This window comes from Rhinopithecus roxellana, chromosome 1 (assembly GCF_007565055.1).
Source record: "Rhinopithecus roxellana isolate Shanxi Qingling chromosome 1, ASM756505v1, whole genome shotgun sequence".
NCBI classification, from domain to species: Eukaryota; Metazoa; Chordata; class Mammalia; order Primates; family Cercopithecidae; genus Rhinopithecus; species Rhinopithecus roxellana.
Window position 1 is genome coordinate 88,012,635 of NC_044549.1, and position 21,027 is coordinate 88,033,661.

Below are 21,027 nucleotides of genomic sequence, written 5' to 3' on the forward strand. Positions count from 1 at the left end.
TTCTCATTTCAGTGAAGTTTTTAGATTACTCAAATTGCAGCAAAGGAACATTAGAGAGATATGTTTCTCAGTGGTAGGAAGCTCGTGTCTACCCTGACAACCACGTACATCTCAAAAATGAGAAATGTAGCCCAGGTTAAAGGCAGTTGGATGGTGAGGAAATAGTGTAAGCAGAAGAGCTCAGGCCTACCTAAAGGGAATAGCTATTTTTTGAACACATGGAGTTGGGGGACAGTGTTACTAGATCTTCTAACTTTATAAGCAAAACTAGGAATCTGGATTTTCAAGTAAAATCTGGCTTTAAAGTTGGTTTTAAAAATATTTTGGGCCTGGGCACGGTGGCTCACACCTGTAATCCCAATACTGTGGGAGGCTGAAGCAGGTGGATCGTTTGAGCCCAAGGATGTGAGACTAGCCTGCAAAATATGATGAGACCCTATATCTACAAAAAAAAAAAAATTACAAAAATTATCCAGGCATGGTGGTGCCCACCTGTGGTCCCAGCTACCCGGGAGGCTGAGGTGGGAGGGTCACTTGAGCCTGGCGGGTTGAAGCTGCAGTGTGCCATGTTTGAGCCATTGCACTCCAGCCTGGGGACAGAAAAAGACCCTGCCTCAAAAAAAAAAAAAAAAAAAAAAGTATGTGTGTATATATATATATATATATATACACACACACACACACACAAACACACACACAAATACACATAAAATCACCACACACACACACACACACATTTGTGTCAAAACAGAAAGGACAAGATAAATCTATATGTTAAATATGCCCTATAAGCCACCACTTTGTGACCTCTGAGAAGAGTGTTATCATTTGGACCAAAGAGAAGCTAGCAAGGTATACCACAACAGGATATTTTATTTACTAAGGTGTATTCCTTTCCTCAGGATAACATGAAAAATGACTACAAATTTGGTTCTTTAAAACAACAGAAATGTATTATCTTATGGTTTTGGGGGCCAGAAATCCAGTCAAAATTTCAACTGGGGCCACCACCCTCTGAAGGCTCTAGGCAGAGTAGCATTTCCTGGTTCCAAGCATTCCTGGGCTTGTGGCTGCAATACCCCATCTGTGTTCATCTTCACATCTCCTTCTCACATTCTGTGTGTCTCTCTTCTGTATGTATCTTATAAGGACTCTTGTCATTGGATTTACAGCCCTCATGAATAATCCAGGATCATCCCATCAAGAAATCCCTAAATTTATTTTATTTGTGATGTAACTTATTGCTATACAATATTAATATATTTTTCCAATAATGTCATATTCACAAGTTTGGGGGGTTAGGACATGGACTTTTTTAAGAGCCAAATTTAAATCACTGCCACAGGTTATGTTATAGAAATATAAAAGGGCATGAAACAACTATGTAGGGTTTAAAAATAGTTATAACGTTACCACCCAGTCAAGAATACTAGCAGAACAATAGATGCCCCAGCACTGTTTCTGTCCACCATATGTCTGTCTCCTCTCTTGTACCACCAGAAATAATCTATTTTTTTTAGAGTATCCTACTTTTACTGTAATAGTTTCAATGTTTTTCTTTGTAGTTGAACCACATATGACTGCCTCATTAAACAATGTGGCTTATTTTTGCCCAGTTTTGAACTTTATGTGACATAAATGATACTGAATGCATTCTTTCGTTCCTGGTTTGTACATTTGTTATGAGATTCATACGTGTTTTTGTGAACATCACTTTTTTTCTGTGTATTTCATAGGCCTTTGGGTTGTTTCAGATTCAGTGATTACAGATATTACCACGCTACGCATTCTTGAATGTATATTGTGGTGCATGTATGTAAACTTTCTAGTGCATGTACCTAGCAGTAGAATGGCTGGTCTTTAAGAATGCATATTAATAATGTTAATAGATAATGCTGACCTATTTTTCAAAATTTTTGTACTTATTTGCACTCTCAGAAACAGGGAATTCCCTGTTTCTCACCCTAATCAATGCCTCTTTCTTCTCTCTTCTCTCCCCTCCTCTCCCCTTCCCTCCCCTTCCCTACATCACCTCTTTTCCTTTTCTCTTTCTCCTCTCTCTTTTCTCTCCCTTTCTCTCTCCCCCGTTGTCATTTCCTTTTGTTCTTTTTATTAATTGCTTCATTCACTGATTCTATTAGTGTCATATGCCTATGATGTGGTAGGAGCTTTATTTTTCTGAATCATTGGGCCATTCTTCCTAAGAAGAAAGCAGACTCTCTGTTTATAGGCTGGTAAAATGAAGCCTTGGGTACCCCCTGGCACCTAGGCTAACAGGGATGTTCTGATCGCCAACACATGAATAGTGTTGAGAAGGCAGCCATCAGGACTCCTGGTCACTTTCTGATGTCACAGGAAGCGCCATCAATATCTGTCAGCTCCCATTATCCTGGCAGAGCAGGCAACTGGGTCCTCTGACCCCCTCTTGACGTTCTGATAGGCTTCCCTTCATACCGCACACTTGCAAGAGCTTTTTCTCTCTCTCTTACCTGGAAAGGTCACTTACTAAACATGATGCCTGGGATAAATTATGTTTCTATTGTTTTGTACTCTCTTGTCTCAACCACCAATTTCAAGGAGTGTTTGAGGGCAGCAACCCAGTTAAAAGAGAAAAGAACCAGATTGGTATAGTCTTAACACCAGCTAAAGTCCATTTCATTTTCTCTATGTCGTTCTAAGTTTACTTTCAAGATTACAGGAATATTGCTCAACATGTAACTGATGGGGCATTTGCTTCAGAGGCACCTGGAGATTAATTTTTGAAATTAAATTTATCTGTCTAATAAAAGGAACAATTTCATAATAAAAATACCATCTGCCCCATATAAAAGAATGATCTCCTTTTACATGACTCTGATTCTCTTTCCAGTGACCTAAAACTCTGGTCTTGGTGCCTTGGTTTACATTTAAATACTCTGACAATTTAATAGTAATGGGATATGTGTCCAGATTACTTTTCTTCTTGGCTCTAGTAGAAAGTTTGGAAGAAAATCTCAATTCACTATGACACACACACACACACACACACACACACACACAATAATATTAATAGAGTTATTCTAATTTTTGCTTCTACCCCTGACTTTCCCTCTGCTCCACCTTGGTAACTGTATATCTTGTATTGGACAGTCTATTCCTCAAACAAGATAGGTAGAATCTTTAGGTTGCAGGAACTATAATCACAGACCAAGAGTGATGGCTTGGTGACTTCAGCCAGAGGGAAAACTTTAAACCATTCTGTATCAGAAGCTCCATAGCCATTAATAAAGAAAAGCTATAGTGTGTGCCTAACCCAGAGAGCTGCCAAGTATATTCCAAGGCATTGTAAATACATGGCTACAACAAGATCTCTCTTAAAAACTTAAGTCTCTCATGGACAATTTTATTCTTTGTGAGCAAAATTGAATAGAAGCAAACTTCAAGACTTAATTTATGTTTTTCCCTAGCTAGAAGAATAAACAGACTCTTAGATCCTGAAAGAATCTGACTCAGCTAAGAAGAGGCAAGTCAGCAAGAAGTAACTAAATAGAATAATATCCATTTGACCTCTGCTTCTGCTGCTTTGAATTGTCTGAGAGGAGCTTCGTTTTTTGAAAGTGGCTTTGACTCAGGACTGTCAGACTGTGTAATGGGTTTTTCCGTTTTGATTGACTGACTTATCCATTCCAATAGCTGAACGCATGATTGTTTTTGCTCTTCTACCTGTCGAACCACCCAGTTGCCCTGTGGAATCAATAGCTGATACAGTAAGTTGGTGATGGGGCGTCTAGTAGAGAAAGAGAGGAAGTGGCTTGGTAAGTGGGCCATGGAAGAGCTTCATAGCAGTAGTTGTTGACCATTGGTGGCTAAGAGAATCTGCTGGGGAACTTGAAAAAAAAATAACAAGACTCAGATACTGCCTACCTCAATGATCTGGACCCTGTATTCTTTATCAGCTCTCCAAATGATTGCAATGCCCACCAAAATGTGAGACTCACTACCCCATAGCATGGGTGACAGAAACCAGGGTCTGGAATTAGGCAGATGTGGGTCCAAATTCTTCTCTAAGCCTTCATTTTAAACTTTAGAGTATGGATCTGAGACTACCTACTTCCTTTGGCTGATGTGACATTTTATGAGAAAATGTACATAAAATACTTCTTATTTTTGTAATTGTAATGATTATTCCATTTTTATGTCCTTACAGGTAAGGGAAAACTTTGAATAATTTAAGTATTCTGAAAGTAGGTCCGTTTTTTTCCCTATGGTTCTTGATCATAGAACTCAACTTTGTAAGTTTCCAAAGTTTTTCCATGGCCACAAACAAGATACTGTGGGGGAAGGAGATGGTGTAGTCTTCATTGCTGCTAGGGGATTGGAGGAAAATCGGATAGGTTAAGTGTGTACCTGCTCATGGGTCCATGACTGAGTGAGATTCATAGATTTGGGATTTGAGCCTGGGGACACTGAATCCAATCTCTTTTTCCACTCTGACTCTTGCAAGATCTTATGACCCCATACGAATATTTAAAGTCACACTGTCCTAAAGCGGAAGCTAGAGAGTTCCCTGGCCTCCTGGTTCCTGCTTATCTGGATACTCTTTATACATTGGATTGAGATTTATATTGGAGTCAGTTCACCTACAATCTCTTCAAAAACTTTTCCTTCTAATTTGACTAGAAAGTCAATTACATAATGGGATATTGCTAAGTGAAAGGAGGTTCTTAAAATAATATTCATGGATCAGGAGCTAATACGATTAGGAATGCAGAATGTGGCATAATGGTTGACCTTAGGCATGTTACTATTTCTTATAACTCTCTGTTTTCTCACCTACAAATGGAAATTATGCTAGTAACTACCTACCTGTCAGATTGAACTAGGAATTTAGTCATAGAGATTAATGCAATTAGAATATTTTTCCTCCTTCTGTTAATTTTTTTTTTTTTTTTTTTTGGTTGACACACAAGAGGATCCAGTTCACTGAAACAAAGAAAAAAAAGTCACTTTTATTTTTATTTCTGAATGTGCCAGCAGTGCCCTGCAAGCACTGACCTTTTCATTTAACTCTGTTTAGGGTTTGATGCCTACTTTACATCCCGTACCCTTGAAAACAACAGAAGAAATGTGTGGTTTGCTGAATACTGGGAGGAAAACTTCAATTGCAAGTTGACGATTAGTGGGTCAAAAAAAGAAGACACAGATCGCAAATGCACAGGTAATTTAATTCTCATTGTCCTTCTCCTATTACTCTATGTGGCTAGCCCCGAAGTGTCTGCATAGCTGACAGAAGGAAGCTTGGCTGGAAACAAATTGAAAAAGTAAATTAAATTTTACTGGACTGTTCAGAAAATGGAACAGGAGCATACGTCTTGCAGGACAAAAGATGTACAGACAAGAATGTATTCTTTTCTGCCTGTCTATCTAGCAGTAATTCACATTTTCAGTGATTCCTTGAATTCAGAAGGGGTCATGTTGTTTGAATTCTCTTGTTCAGTTTCAGCCAGGGGTATGAAGTAATTTTCACATAGACAAAAATCTCTGACAAATCCCATGCCATTGCTGGATTTAACTGTTACCATGGACAGTATACTTGATTAAGGAAACAGAGTGATTGGGTTTAGAATAATGAAAATCCCAAATGATTTTCATTAACGTCTAAGTTAATGAGTTACCCATTGTTCAAAATATTCACAGCTCCTTATATATAACCTTGCAAATGAAAAATATCTGTGAATAAGTCAGAAGAAAAATCACACATTCATTCGTTTATTCACTCACAAATATTTACTGAGTGACTCCTTTCTGCTATGCACTGTGCTAGGCACTGGGGATCTGGTGGTGAGCAAACTAAGTGAGAATCCTCCTTCTATGTTGTCCAGAGTCTGGTGGAAGGAATTTGACTTTATTCAGTGATCTCGCGAACAAATTCTTAACTACAAACTGCAATCCATGTTCTGAGTGTTATGAGGGCCTGTAACTAAGGAAGTTTACTCATGTTGAAGGTAGAAGCTGTCTCAAAAGACCCTTTTGAGAGAATGATGCTTGAGTCAAGATAAAATGAGGTAATGGACACTGGCTGGTTAGGGAAGGAAAATAAGTTGGATAATTCTGATTAAACATGGCAAATGGCTTGCAGTAGGAGGAATTTTTGTGTTTCTGAGGATGTGAAAAACAGAAAAAAACATGACTGAAGTACACAGAACAGAGAGAATGTGTGAGCCAAGGCTGCAGGTATAGAGAGATGGTCCAGAACTAAGTCATTTTAGGATGTATGTGGGACTTGACTTTTATCCTTAGAGCAGTGGTAACCATGGAAGGGTGTTACACAAGGGTATGACATGATCTACTATCTTATCAACTAGACCTCTTTAAATAGCAGCTTTTACGATTTGTAATGATGACCTTCAAGTATAATAAGGTAATAAGGCTCAAATATCTTATGCATGATCAAGAAAGACACATTCATGTGGGACACAGTTCTGTCTCTAGTCTATCTTTATAATGTAGCTGTTTGAATACCGGTCACCCACATGTTGTAGATTAATCCACTCAACAAGCATCTATTAATCATGTAATACATAGTATCAGGAACACCATGAAGTCTTTGAGGGTGCTTAAATGTAGTCTCAAGTTTTCTGTGAAAAAGGAGAAATGAACAAGATATGACCAGAAACATGAATAAAAATAACACTGTAAAATCGGTATGATACATATATTAAAGGCATCATTCAGTCAACTGGAATATCAGATTAACCATGTTCTCCAGATCATGCTGTATAACAATAATTCAGAGATATGGTCCCTAAAATAGTGAGGGAAAAGGGAAAATATTAATTTAATATTGACTCGACCTAGGCAACACAAAGCTTTCAAGTGGAAACTGAAAAAGTTACCTTGACATCTGGATAATTTGTCTATATGACAGGGTACATTCAAGTGCACCAGAAGTATGTAGATGATTGATGACAGTTTTCCTGGGTTCTTTCTGACGTTTGGTGTTCTGTAGAGTGTCTGGAAGGTGGAATCGATTGATGGACGTTAGGATTGTCCCAATCTGAGGCCATACCTCTGACTTTTATGAGCTTAAACACAGGCTGTTTTATCTGGAGCCATGCTTCAGGCTGATCATTGAGAATTTGGGTTTATACAAACTAGTAAGGTCATTATGTAAGCCTCTACCTTACAAAAATGGAAATAGAAGTGTTTGTGTCTTCCTAACTAACATGCTTCTTCCATGTGAATATTTGTAATCACATGCACTAAATTAATTATCAGTGTACCCAAATTATTTGTATATTCTCACCTTCCTTTTTCCTTCCTCGTCACTTTTCTTTGTGATGAGCTGTACCATATGGAACGGAGGTAGATATTGTACCATTATCATATCTGTTACTCTTCCACCTATTGATATGGTGGTCATATTTTATTTGTTTTTCTTGTCCTTCCTTTTTCCAAATCCAACCATACGTACATCTTTCTTTGATAGTATTCCAAAAAATACTATTTAAAAAATCTTTACATTTAAGTATTCTTCAATTTGGAAGTGAAGAATCAGTGGGAAAGGTAACCTGGTTACATGCTTTGGTAACTAGATTTTAAAACACTAGGACAGGCGTGTTAGAAAGGGCACCCAGATGAGCAGACTGTCTGAGTAGTCTGGTACTGAAGATCTGTGCTGTGAATACAATGAATGTTTTTATCGGAGGACTGTAGAACATAGCCCCCTTCACAGAGCTCTCTCTGTGACTTGGCTCTGCTAAGGATAAAGGAAGTCTTATTCATATAACATTCACTCTTAAGATGTGAGCACAAAATAAAATGTAAACCTTTTTTTTTTCTTTTGGGCTGGGTAGCCTCCTTAGCCATGCTAAACTGTATTTGTTATATATTAGCTGCAAGTACACCAACACCGAATCAGCCATTTGACAAGTTTTAAAGATGAGGAATGAGACCCATACTATCTGGAGAGAGCAAATTCCTGAGGTCAGAGTATAACCATGAGTTCTAAAATCATAAGAAAATACAAAGTCATGAGAGGAATAATAATTATTGAAAAATACTCTTTAAGAAACATGAGATAAGCTGTTTATACTTCATAATTTTACTTGGGGCTAGATGTGCATGAATTCTTACAGAAAATGACCTGAACAACTATGTAATCTTTATTTCTGTAAATTATCCATGTTCACTTAAAGTCTCCTCCAAGCAAGGGATTTTATCACATTCTTTAGTATTTCAAGAACATCCCCACTTTCCTTGATACCAAATCCCAGGATGTGACAATCTGAGAGCTAGACATTCTTCCTCTTACCTTCCTTTGGAGTAGTCTAATAACCATTGATATAGATAAAGCATTCGCAGTGAGCCATCCTGCTTGTGGGATATGTTGGCTGTCACCACTCAGTGCGAAAGCAGTTCAGCAAGTATGTGGTTGTCCAAGCTATCACAGAAAACACAACTTCCATTTGACAGGCATTAATGCTGTTCATGCTACTTCATAGAAGAGCTACGTTTTCTCATGGAGACAGTGCTAGCTATACACACAGTCATCTCTTCTGGAGAGTTTGCCACATACCATTTATCATTTGCAGGCGGAAGGATTAGATGTGATTTTTTTCTGGGTTGTATTTATGTTCCCTTACCCACAGCCCACCAGCTGACCGTGTTCACCCTTGAGACTTGCCAGGATGCTGCTGGCACAAATACCAGTTTAGAGTATAACCTCTTTGGGAATAATAAGTTTCAGTGGAAATACTAAGGGTCAACGAAATAAGGAACATTACACAAATGAAGTGATATCGCTGTAAAAAGAGATTGAGGCCATCTTGGGGTCAGGAACATTATACCACAGTGGTTAAGAAACCATTGGTTTTGGAATCAAAAAGGTCCAAGCTTCTGTTCTAAGGACATCCCTAACGACACATGCCTGTGGCAGCTTAGATAACGTGTTTCTAACCTCTCAAAGTCATTTCTTATTTTTGAAGTGAGACTAGTAAAACTTTACATTCAAAATTGTTGAGTAGATTAAATGAGATAATTTAAATAAAGGGTCTGAAATTTTACTAGCACATAGTAGTAACTAACAATGGAAATTTTCTGCTGTTCTGGGTTGAATTCAGTGGCCTGTGAGGAATTCATGAAGATCTTTTTGTCTGTATCACTCTTTAGAGATCAGGATGTATATCAACTCCAATAAGAAAATAAGTACATAAATATAGACAAGAATTTTTACTGGGGTGCACACTATAGAGTGGAGTATTGAGTATCAAAGAGTTCGCAGACAGGCATCATACCATGTTATGCTATGAGTGAAACATGAAGCTCAAGGCTTAAGGACTTTTGGTGCTTTAACACAGAGTGTGTGTCCAAGGCCCAGTGACACTTGGACACACGCTGCATTATAGAGAGCATCATATCCCAAAGTTTGCTCATTTTCTTCTGAAGAGCTGTATCCTTACATAGCTAATGGCATCCCCAAGATTGTAACACTCAACATCTCATATCCCAAAGTTTGCTCATCTTCTTCTGAGAAGCTGTATCCTTACATGTCTAATAGCATCAAATATTTTAGCTCCCAAATTCTTGTTTTAAACTCAGAAGGAGGTTCTGGGAACCTGAATATGTTTGCCTATGACTGGGCAACATCTTATGACTTATCAGTCATAACTCATGACTTACCCAGAACATTTGTCTAACTAATACCACCGTTCTCTGAAATGCCACTTGGTGAATACTGATTCATTAGAGTTACCTCCTTGCTGAAAAGCAGGAACTCAGCATTTACAAATCCATCATCTGATGATGGGACAATTTAACGTTCAGAGATTTGTTTTTCTTTTGAGATGACAGAAGATGAATAAATTGGTGACATACATTTTTTGTAACAAGCCTTCATATTTCATTGCTAGTGCTTTCAAGTCACACAATAAGCAAATTAAGTTTTGATTTGTGTCCCTAATCAACCCCTGCTTACTGTGGAAAGATATCAAGGGCTAAAGAGCATACTCTGATAATGTCTACATTTCGGAAGGTCAGAATTCTTAAGCTGTGTTTTTCTTTACACTTCACTTCTCAGAGCTAATAGTTTAAGTCCTCTTTTCGGTGGAGCTAACAAAAAGCCTGTTGATAAATGCTGTTAATGAATAAACCACATATTTCTTAAGTCTTTTATTTTCACTAGGACCCAGGCTCATTAGAGTCTATATAATTCGTTAACAAGACTATCAAGACAAAGGAATTACACTTAAAGTCAAGTGCTCAGAATATATGTGCAGAAATAATTGATGATTATATGATTCGTTTTTATGCTCACTGTCATTTTATTATTCTATTCTGAGTTGACCTTTAATTGTCACAAAGATGTTTTATTGCAGCACCTAATTTACTTAACATGATTGAGGAATCCACAACACAATGTTATAGATAACTAATGTCTAACCCTTTGGTACTCTAAGACTTTTTTGAAACATTTTTGATGAGAAGCAATGTCAAATGCATTTTCACACCTTTGTGCTTTCTTAAATAGAGGCTTGCCACAGATTAATTATGATTTAATCTCTGTGAGCATGCGTAGGATGATGTGTTTTTTTTTAATTTTTTATTATTATTATACTTTAAGTTCTAGGGTACATGTGCATAATGTACAGGTTTGTTACAGATGTATACTTGTGCCATGTTGGTGTGCTGCACCCATCAACTCGTCAGCACCCATCAACTTGTCCTTTACATCAGGTATAACTCCCAATGCAATCCCTCCCCCCTCCCCCCTCCCCATAATAGGCCCCGGTGTGTGATGTTCCCCTTCCCGAGTGCAAGTGACTCATTGTTCATTTCCCACCTATGAGTGAGAACATGCTGCGGTGTTTGGTTTTCTGTTCTTGCGATAGTTTGCTGAGAATGATGGTTTCCAGCTGCATCCATGTCCCTGCAAAGGACACGAATTCTTCCTTTTTTATGGTGTTAATGTGGTTCTTTGTTAAACTTTTGGTTCTCTGACTCATCTCCAAATATCGGAGTCTTGGTTGACATCTCTCTTGCTACCATCACCCTTAAATCTTCCCCTACTTACCTCCATAAATGGCTTGTTTCTAATTGTGGGAACTGGAAATGTGTCAAATTATTAAGAATTTTTGCCTGTTAATTAATTTATTTATTTAAAAATGAGTGTTAAATAGTAAATCCTCACAGAAAGGCTAAGGTCTATGGCTTTGAGGATTTAGTAAGGCATTCTACAGCAACTGATTGGGTAAGTTTGTTAATAACATTTAGATACATGGAATACCAATTAACACAGGATTCTTCAAGTTAAAATGGTCTGAATGTCACATCTACAATCCTCATTGTTTTTGGGAAACCCCTTTAAATCCTTTTTGGAATGTAAGGTATTGAATAAAAATTCCATGCCCATAAAAGGTAATTATATTTCTAGACTTTAGTTTTTCATGTATAATTGTTAAAAATAGACTTTAGTGTAACATTAAATCATAGTAAGTGTCATGCTAACTCTATGGGTTTGCTTTTAAGTCACTGAAATATGAACGTTTATCTTCTTGTATTATTTAAAAATCAGTAAATTTTTAAAGGCATTTAAGAACAAAAATGTAATCTCTTTTCAAGGGAAGCATATCGCCACCAATGTTGATTGCCAATTATTCCACTGGATAATTCTGAGAGAAGATAAGCAAGATGATTAGACAATGCTTGATTCTGAGGGCAGTAATTAGCATAGCCTTCTGTATGGCTGTGTATTGTAATAGGTACAAATCTCAAATCATAAAATTACTAGTGCAAAAAATTGAACTTTTGGTTATTTTCTATAACTTCACTTTGTTTTCTGAATCTCCATCCCAGTGTTTTGTAGAAATTTAATCTTTTTAAAACCCCTTATTCCACATGGTCCATAGGCCTAGACCTTAGTTACAAAGAGATTCTTTCAAAGTCCAGGACTTGAAAATTATTTGTGAGGCTTTGCTCTGAGCCTTTGGCATGCATGATTTTTCACTAGCCATGAATCCATCTCCGGGAATGCACCTCGGCCATTCCTGCCCTTAGGAGTGAAGATGTGAGGGCTACTGCCACATGGATTCTTGGTCCCGACCTCAGGGCTTCTCCAGGTACAACCATGGTTTCGATGACCTCCAGGTCCTTCCGGTGACCATGGTTGCTGGAGGTTCTAGAGCCTAGGAGCTCTTCAGTTTTTTGTTTTTGTTTTAAAGGAGTAAAATACATTTGTTAATACTGTATTTTTAAAAAATAAGGCCAAATCCTGGGCAACACAGCAAGACTCTGTCTCTACAGACAGTAAAACAAAAAAGCCAGAAGTGGTGACACATATCTGTGGTCCCAGCTACTTACATTGGGAGGCTGAGATGGAAGGATCACTTGAGCCTAGGTAGTTGAGGCTGCAGTGAGCTGTGATCACGCCACTGCCTGCACTCTAGCCTGGGTGACAGAGTGAGACCTTGTCTCAAACCCCCCCAAAATAGGGCCATAGCAATACAACTTTTGCTCAGTATCTATCCCTTTAGATCAGGTCAGTGAACTTTCCCTCTCAAGGGCAGGTAGTAAATATTTGAGGCATTATGGGTCAGGCTGTTTCTGACACAACTACTCTGTTCCCATAACACAAGGCAGCCACAATATATAAACAACTGGACAGTAAACAAATGATTCCTTGCTTTAGACCAGCCTTGCCCAACGGAACCTTTTACAATGACAGAAATATTTTATTATCCAACTACTGAGCATTTGAAACATGACTAATGCAACTAAGGAACAGACTTTTTAAATTATTTAAAATGTAAACAGCCACATGTGCGTAGTGGCAACTGTACTGACTGGCTCTGCAGAGCCTAGGAGCTCTTCAGGAGCTTATACCAGCATTTAACTTTTACATACCCCCTTAGTTTCTCCCTTCTCATCAGTCACTCCTGAATGTCTTGGTAATAGGCTGGGAGAGGAGACTAATTTAGATCCATTCATATCCTTCCATTCTTTTTGTGTGTGTGTGTATGGCATATACTTCATGTCCTGAATACTTCCGTATTTTTGAAGCAGAGAGCCAAGTACTGACCACATAACAGTGGCTTTTAGAGCACAAATATCAGTCCTTTATTTATTATTATTATTTTCTTTTTGCTTCCATTGTTCTTCTGTGTTTTATTATAACCATCCTTCCCAAAAGCAATGAAGAAGAGTTCTGAAACTACCATGGTTAGAAAATAAATGGTGGGGAAGAAATAAAAGGCACATTTGTTGATATATTAATATGTTAGAATATTACCATATGACACTAACCGAAGTACAAGCAAAGTAGATGGATGGCAAGCCAGATCGTTGATTTCACTCACAAACCTCATTTTCCCAAATCTTGACCAGATGCCCAGATGGAGACTGGATATCTTCAGCCTTATGAAATAGAGGTTTATAGACGGACCCTGCAGTAAATAAATTTTTCCTTCAGCCACCAACTCTTCAAAGCATAAAAAGGGGTCTCTACTGAATGCCATTTTAATTCAGAGCACACTCCCTCAGTTTGCCACACAGCACTTTACGTCACCCACGGCAACTGTGTTTAATTCTGTGCCGAAGCAAGCCAAGCAGTGGAACACCAACTAGAAAGCCCAGGAGTATTCAGGCAAAGCTCTTTCCGTAAATGCTAGAAGCCATAATTATTTGAGCTGTGTGTCATTTCTTTCTCAGTAACTCCAACAGACAACGTCTTCAAAATTGGGAGTTATGGCCTTTCCATGTTCAGAAAGTCTGTCAGGCTTGGTGGTTAATGAGAAGGAATTCCTGAACTAGGGAAATTAATGCATATGCGTCTTCTCAGCAACAGTTCTTGTAAACAAAATGCCTCTTATAAGCAATAGAAGTATTATAAATTGGATGCTTAGAGTCATTTTAGTAGGTATAAGGAAGGGTTGTGGAATGACTTACCAAGTATCATCAAGCAAGTTAGAGTAGAATATAGCCTTCCTTAGAAGAGTTTCTAGCAATAGAGGCTTTCTCCCCACCACCCCCACCCACCAAAGAGAAATATGGATACTAAAAGCATTTTAGGTTTTTATGGTATGTGCAGCATCATATTTATTTTTCTACAGAATAAAATGTGATCACAAAATAAATATCAAATATATATATATATATCTCCAGATAAAAACTTTCTAGAGCTATTCTAACTTTGTCTCCCTGATTCTGTGAAGAGGAGATCCAGGTATGTGGGCGAACACATATGGAGGCTGCTAATTTTTGCATTCTCGTCCTCAAATAGTATTTATTGTTTACCATCCTGGGCACTGAAAGCTGGGTGCTGGCTTTAAATACAGCCTCACTGGTGTAGAAACACAGTATTCAAGCTGCCTGCTTCAGTCTCACTAATTTGTTCATGAAGGAAGTTAAGACTTGAGTCAGATTCCCTGGGTTTGAATCCCAGCTGTTTCTGTTACCGTGTCACCATGGGCAAGTTACTCAGACATTCCCAACGGTCTTTCCCATCCCCTCATCTGTAAAGCAGGGTCCCTACTATATGGGCTCATTCACAAGAATTAAATAGAGCAATACCTGGTAGGGATAGAGGGCGCCCAATGGGTTTAGGTGCCATTGTTGTGATTGTCTTTGTTATAGTAGTGACTGTCTTTGTTATAGTAGTGACTGTCTTTGTTATAGTAGTGACTGATCCTACTTTTGGCCTTCGTTTAAAAAAAAAGAAAAAAGAAAGAAAAGTCAGGCTCCTCCATGACTTAAGTAGTCCATCTTTCCTTTATTTTCATATAAAGCATTATTCTTCCTTTACCTTAAATACCTATTGCCTTATATCATGCTAGGCACATTAACAAAACACTTGTATATGTTTATGTTATTCTACTTGATCCCCATATCAGCCTTGTGAGATAGTCAGGGTAAGTAATGCCCTCTTTTTACAGGTTAATAAAAAAGGCAACAACCTTGGAGATACTCTGTGACTTCTCTGAGAATGTGACCAATGAGAAAATTTTAATAATGCCAGCAACTAAGTGCATACACTCATTTAATCATGTACTCTATCACTCATTTATTTACTCAACAAGTGAATGACAAGTGAGCTGCACTGGGCCAGTGTCTGTGCTGAGCCAGAGAACACAGGCAAGGTCTTTGCTTTCAGGGAGCTTTTTATTCCAGTATAGGAGGCAGAAAGAAAAACCAAAAGCAGATATGGAAAATAATTACAAGTTGTGATTAGTGCAGTGAAAGAAACAAGGGGCTGAGCTAGAACATAACAGTAGACAGTTTTTCCAGGAAAATATAGTCAGTAGAGATGATCACAGCAGCCCTGACTGTCCATGAGAGGTTATTATTTCCATTATGCACATGATGAAATTGTGCTTCAGATGGATCAACCCAATGGTACCTAGAGCTTATTTATCCCTATGCTGTTTCTCCTCTCATTCATAGTTGCCTTCCAAGACCCTTGGAAAACTGAACACAAATAGATACTTTGTCATTTTTCGGTAACTTCGTAGTTTTGCTTCTATAGCAATTTCCTTAGTCTGTGACACCCAGGCACATAAGGGCTCGTAGTAGAACATGTTTGATAATGATCCTGGATTGATCCCTTTTGGTCCGCACTGATAAACAGCTATAGTGGAGAAGTGAGCTGACCTTGTTTCTTTTCTCCTTTCTTGAAATTAAAATAGGGCAGTATTTTCCAGTTTATGTTCAAACTTTGTTATAATGATAAAAAGCTTGCCGTTTGTACAAAGAGAAAAGAGAGCTCAAACCCCTTGTCTCAAAGGCAGCATGGTTATACAAGAGGGACTTGTAGCCCTGACTATAAAATTCTCTCTGAATATATCTCATTTGCTTGAGACCTTCTGTCCATTTAGGGTAGGGTAGACACAAGCCAGCAGGCTTGTTAAAGCAGATGGTGGAGACTGAAATAGTGTGAAACCAAGGTGGTACAAAATAATACCTTAAAGAAACTCAAAGGACTTTTGGAGCAGCAGTTGTAAATTGAGCTACCAAAGTGGTCCAATGCACTGGCAGAAGTGGGCAATTTATTATGGAAGGAAAATGTTGGATTACAAGATGTGATTGCTTTTATATTAGAGAAAAAAATGCAACTATTACACACAGGTTCTGGTCAAGTTTATAATAAATAGTTACGTTTTAAAATTAAATTTAAAAAAATAAAAAAAAGAATACAAAGAAAAAGATGCCAAGAACCAAGCTGAAACAGTTCTCTTTTTGTGCTGAAGTGTACAGAAATCACTACGACAAGCAGTTATTGGACTTCTAATGTCTGCCTGTGTGGCTGTTAATGTGACTATAAATCATGCTTCCAGCACACACTATATATCAATAGATTCTTTCTTTCCTTGGATGAGTTTTGAGATTGCCAAATAAGTGTTAGTGAGTTTTAAGAAGCACAAAAAGTCTAGATTGGTGCTATTTTTAACAGGTAAAAACTAATTCCTCAATATTTAAGACATTTCATTGGCCGTACCATATGTTGTTTCTTTCTTTTCTTTCTTTCTTTTTTTTTTTTTTTTTTTGATATGGAGTTTTGCTCTTGTTGCCCAGGCTGGAGTGCAATGGTACGATCTCGGCTCATCACAACCTGCATCTCCCGGGTTCAAGCAAATCTCCTGCCTCAGCCTCCCGAGTAGCTGGGATTATAGGCATGCGCCACCACACCTGGCTAATTTTGTATTTTTAGTAGAGACAGGGTTTCTCCATGTTGGTCAGGTTTCTACAAGACTAAAACCTCAGCATGGTCTGTGGGGCACTTGGTAGCAAGGCCCTATCTCATACTCCTGGGACTCTGATGTTCTAGTTCTCTAGAGGTGTCTGCATTTTTCTTGACACAGGGCCTTCGTATATGCTATTTCTCTGCCTGTATTTTTTTCTTCCCAATACAACTTTTGACAGTCACTCACCCTTCACATCTCAGTGTCAACTCTTTAAGGAAGTCTCCAATGAAGTTCCCACCACGATCTAGGGCAGGTTCCTTACCATCTGCTCTGCCACCTTCCTGTCCTGAGAAACACATGCCTGTTTGTGACACTGTGCTCCTCAGTGTGCATATGAGGTGAATGTCTCTCTCATAGTCGGCTTCAAGCTCCATAAAACAAGCTGCTCGCATATCTGTTGATCCCCATCTTCACATCCCCAGCCCTAGGCCAGTATCGGGCTTAGAGTAGGAGTTTAACAAGTAGTTGTTGAGGAACTACTTGTTTTGGAACTACAAGTGGTTGTTGAGAAACCACTAATTTTACTTTCCAGGCTTAAAAACAAAAATCTGCTTTGCATAAAACATTTCAATGCAATTGATCAGACTGGAGGAGAAGGGGAAGATGATTTGTGCTTGTGTTTTCCTAAAGGTGCTCAGCTTGCTACACTTACAACACTGAAGCTGCATCTTTTGTTGGAAGACTATTCCGCACAAATAGATTGAATCAGAGGCTTTGTAGGATCTTTTGGAAAACATGTGATAAATGTTTCAGAAGCCCATTATGTTGTTTTCCACAAGACACAAAAAGAAATTAGCAACATCTGCATATATTTGAGTTGACAAGTGTTCCCACTTTAAGGAAAAATGTGAAAATCCCAAAATTCAATAAACTGTAATATATTAGCCATTTGTTCCTTTAAAATGAATTTACAGGAATAGAGGACTAAGAAATGTTATCAGCCTCTCAGCTTTGACCACATCTTTTCTGCATTGATCATTGTTACGTTCAATTCTCTTATATTATGCTCTTATGCTCTTATGTTATGAAGAATTATTGCATTTCATGTGTTATGAAGAAGAAATTACATAAATAGTTAAAACCGTAATAGTAAAAATAATAAAATAGTCCATGCTTACTGGGTACTTTCTTAAATGATGATGTCTCTTCCTGCAAACACCTATTCCTGTAGGTGAATTCAAATCGACAAAATAAAAAATTTTATATTTTTGTAAGTTTTACACTGAAGATTTTAATTTTGTGCATCTTTTGAAAAATAAGTACAGTAAGCAATATTGAACACTTTGCTATGCGTTGGTCACTCACTTAAGCACTTTGCACAGATAGTGATCTTCAAAAGTCCCATTTTTATCCACAGTTTTTAGTTGAGAAAGGTAAAACCCATTTGATCTGTTTTACTCCTTTCTGAGATTATTTTTGCTATTTTATAAATGAGTAAATGGAAGCGCAGGAAGACAGCAATCTGCACAAGGTCACACAGCAGAAAATGGCAGCTCAGGCTCAGCGAGGTTAATGACATGACATGCTCATGATCAATCGCCGGTTAGAAAGTGGCAGAGCCAGAATCCAAAACAAGGTCTGGCAGACTTCAAAGCCTTATGTTTTTTTTTCTTTGTTTTTGTTTTGAGACAGAGTCTCACTCTGTCGCACAGGTTGGAGTGCAATGGGGCAATCTCGGCTCACTGCAAGCTCTGCCTCCTGGGTTCATGTCATTCTCCTGCCTCAGCCTCCCAAGTAGCTGGGACAACAGGTGCCCGCCACCACGCCCGGCTAATTTTTGTATTTTTAGTAGAGACAGTGTTTCACCTTGTTAGCCAGGATGGTCTTGATCTCCTGACTTCATGATCCACCCGCCTTGGCCTCCCAAAGTGCTGGGATTACAAACCCGCTCCCGGCCGTTTCTTTTTGTTTCTTTTGTTCCAAGCTGTCCACCTGGGTTGAGACCCCTCATAGGGAAAATGATGTGCAAAACATTTAGTACCCAGCTTCAGCCACTACGGCAGCAAAGAAAAGGTACGGAGTGACATATATGTCTACAGGCTTCTGTGTTTTGGGACAGAAAACACGGGTTTCTGAAAGGAGCTTATACCATTGTTTCTAAAAGGAGCTCATTACTCGAGGCTTTGTGCTCTTTTGAGTTGGTCCACCAAGGAGTGCGTCTCTGCCATTCAATGGCTAGTTATTTTGTTATCCAAGAGTAGGGAAAGAATATGGACAAAGAAAAGACTGTCCTTGAAAAAGAGCTGTCACTTCTCTGATGGAGAAAATTTGCAGAGGTCCTAAGTCTGGGAGAGTGCCTAACTCTGGCTCAACTTTTTTTCTCCTGGGACAGCCTGTGTGATTGTTACCTGTTTTTAACGTTCTTGTGATTTTAACACAATAGTGTGTGTTCTTTCATTAAAATGGTGAATGATATCTCCTTCGCTCTGTACTGTTAACGAGTACTTACTCATGAAAAGTGTACATTCATGAGTGCTTACTCATGAAAAGAAAGAACTGCTCATGATAACACTCGGGTTTGTGGCTGGTCTTGTCACTCATGGGAAGATGTTTGCCTACCACTTATGGTCCTGTGTGGTCCTTAACAGCCACACAGTCAGACATTAGGTGTCCAGTAACTACGTGTCCTAATGATTTCTATACACTTCAGCACAAAAGGGGGAAACTTACAATGCTAGCACAGGCAAAACCGCCAACTCTGGTAATTCTGTGACCCCAGAATAATAATAAGAAATTTGGGTACCTTTAAAATGTATTTTTAATTTTATGAAACATACATATTATATCTGTTGTTAATTTTCTTGATTAAAGCGTTATATAATAACCCAGTGACTTCATATACTATCACTTGCAGAAATTGCACTAAAATTATTTACGAAGTTTGCAGGTATGTTTAAAACACATCAGGACATAACTCAATAACTCTTGCTTCTTCTTTTTGAGGGAGATTGCTTTCTTGGGATGCATTTCTAGAAGTGTTTTTATTTTTTTCTTTTTTTTTTTTGAGATAGAGTCTCGATCTGTCGCCCAGACTGGAGTGCAGTGGCGCGATCTCGGCTCACTGCAAGCTCCGCTGTCTCCCGGGTTCACGCCATTCTTCTGCCTCAGCCTCCCGAGAAGCTGGGACTACAGGAACCCATCACCACGCCCGGCTAATTTTTTTTGTATTTTTGGTAGAGACTGGGTTTCACCGTGTTTGCCAGGATGGTCTCGGTCTCCTGACCTCGTGATCCACCCGCCTCTGCCTCCCAAAGTGCTGGGATTACAGACGTGAGCCACCGCGCCCGGCCCATTTCTAGAAGTTGTTAAATGGAGTAGTAAAGAACAAAGACTTGGAAGCTAAATTGCCTTAAATCAATTTCAGTTCCTGCCTCATTAGCTATGAAGCCTAACACAAGTGACTTTGCATCTCTATGCCTGTTTTCTAATTTCTAAAACGTTGATGGTAATAATTATCTGATAGGGTTTTATTTTGTTTTGTTTTGTGTTTTAAGTAGAAGCACTAAATGAGTTAATACATGTTAAGTGCTTGGTCCAATGCCTGACATAGGAAGCCTGTGGTAAATGACAATAAAATGCGCATTACCTATTTTTATCATTACTGATTCAGAGTACAAACATTTTTGGACAATTGAAATATATTGCTAAGCCGTTTTCTGAAAGCACTCTACTAATTTATTCAGCCATTGGCAAAACTACTAAAATGTTATCTCTATTTTGATTTGTATTTCTTGGAAAACTTGCAAGGTTGAATATTTTTCCATATGTTTGGGTACAGATTTGTCTTTTTTATGAGATGCACTTTAGAGACTTTAAATTGTTTTAATACCCGTGTGTCATTTGATCCTCCCTACACCTCAGTAGAGTTGACAGAGCTGGTAATATTTGCAATCTACTACAGAGAAAGATAAAAGCAAAGTTCTCAGAGGTTTGTTAAGTGGCTTGCTGAAAAGTCACTTGGCTAGCATCTGGCAGCCCTGGAATTTGAACCAAAGTATTAAACAAGTGGCATCTCCCTGGCATTAAAGAGTTAACACAATTTAAAAATAAAACATAAGCAATGCCTAATTTTTCCATGTAAAAAGTTTAAACCAGGCCGGGCGCGGTGGCTCAAGCCTGTAATCCCAGCACTTTGGGAGGCCGAGACGGGCGGATCACGAGGTCAGGAGATCGAGACCATCCTGGCTAACACAGTGAAACCCCGCCTCTACTAAAAAATACAAAAATCTAGCCGGGCGAGGTGGCGGGCGCCTGTAGTCCCAGCTACTCGGGAGGCTGAGGCAGGAGAATGGCGTAAACCCGGGAGGCGGAGCTT

General features: G+C 38.6%; 1 protein-coding gene across 2 annotated transcripts in view; it reads left to right on the plus strand.

The window, feature by feature from the left end:
* The window catches only part of GRM7 (glutamate metabotropic receptor 7), a 923,309-nt gene that overhangs the window by 575,459 nt on the left and 326,823 nt on the right, over positions 1–21,027 (plus strand). For both annotated transcript variants that reach the window (XM_030938287.1, XM_030938284.1), the window contains exon 5: positions 5,057–5,197. In XM_030938287.1, the coding sequence (XP_030794147.1) occupies positions 5,057–5,197 (141 nt within the window). The remainder of the gene's footprint in view (positions 1–5,056; positions 5,198–21,027) is intronic.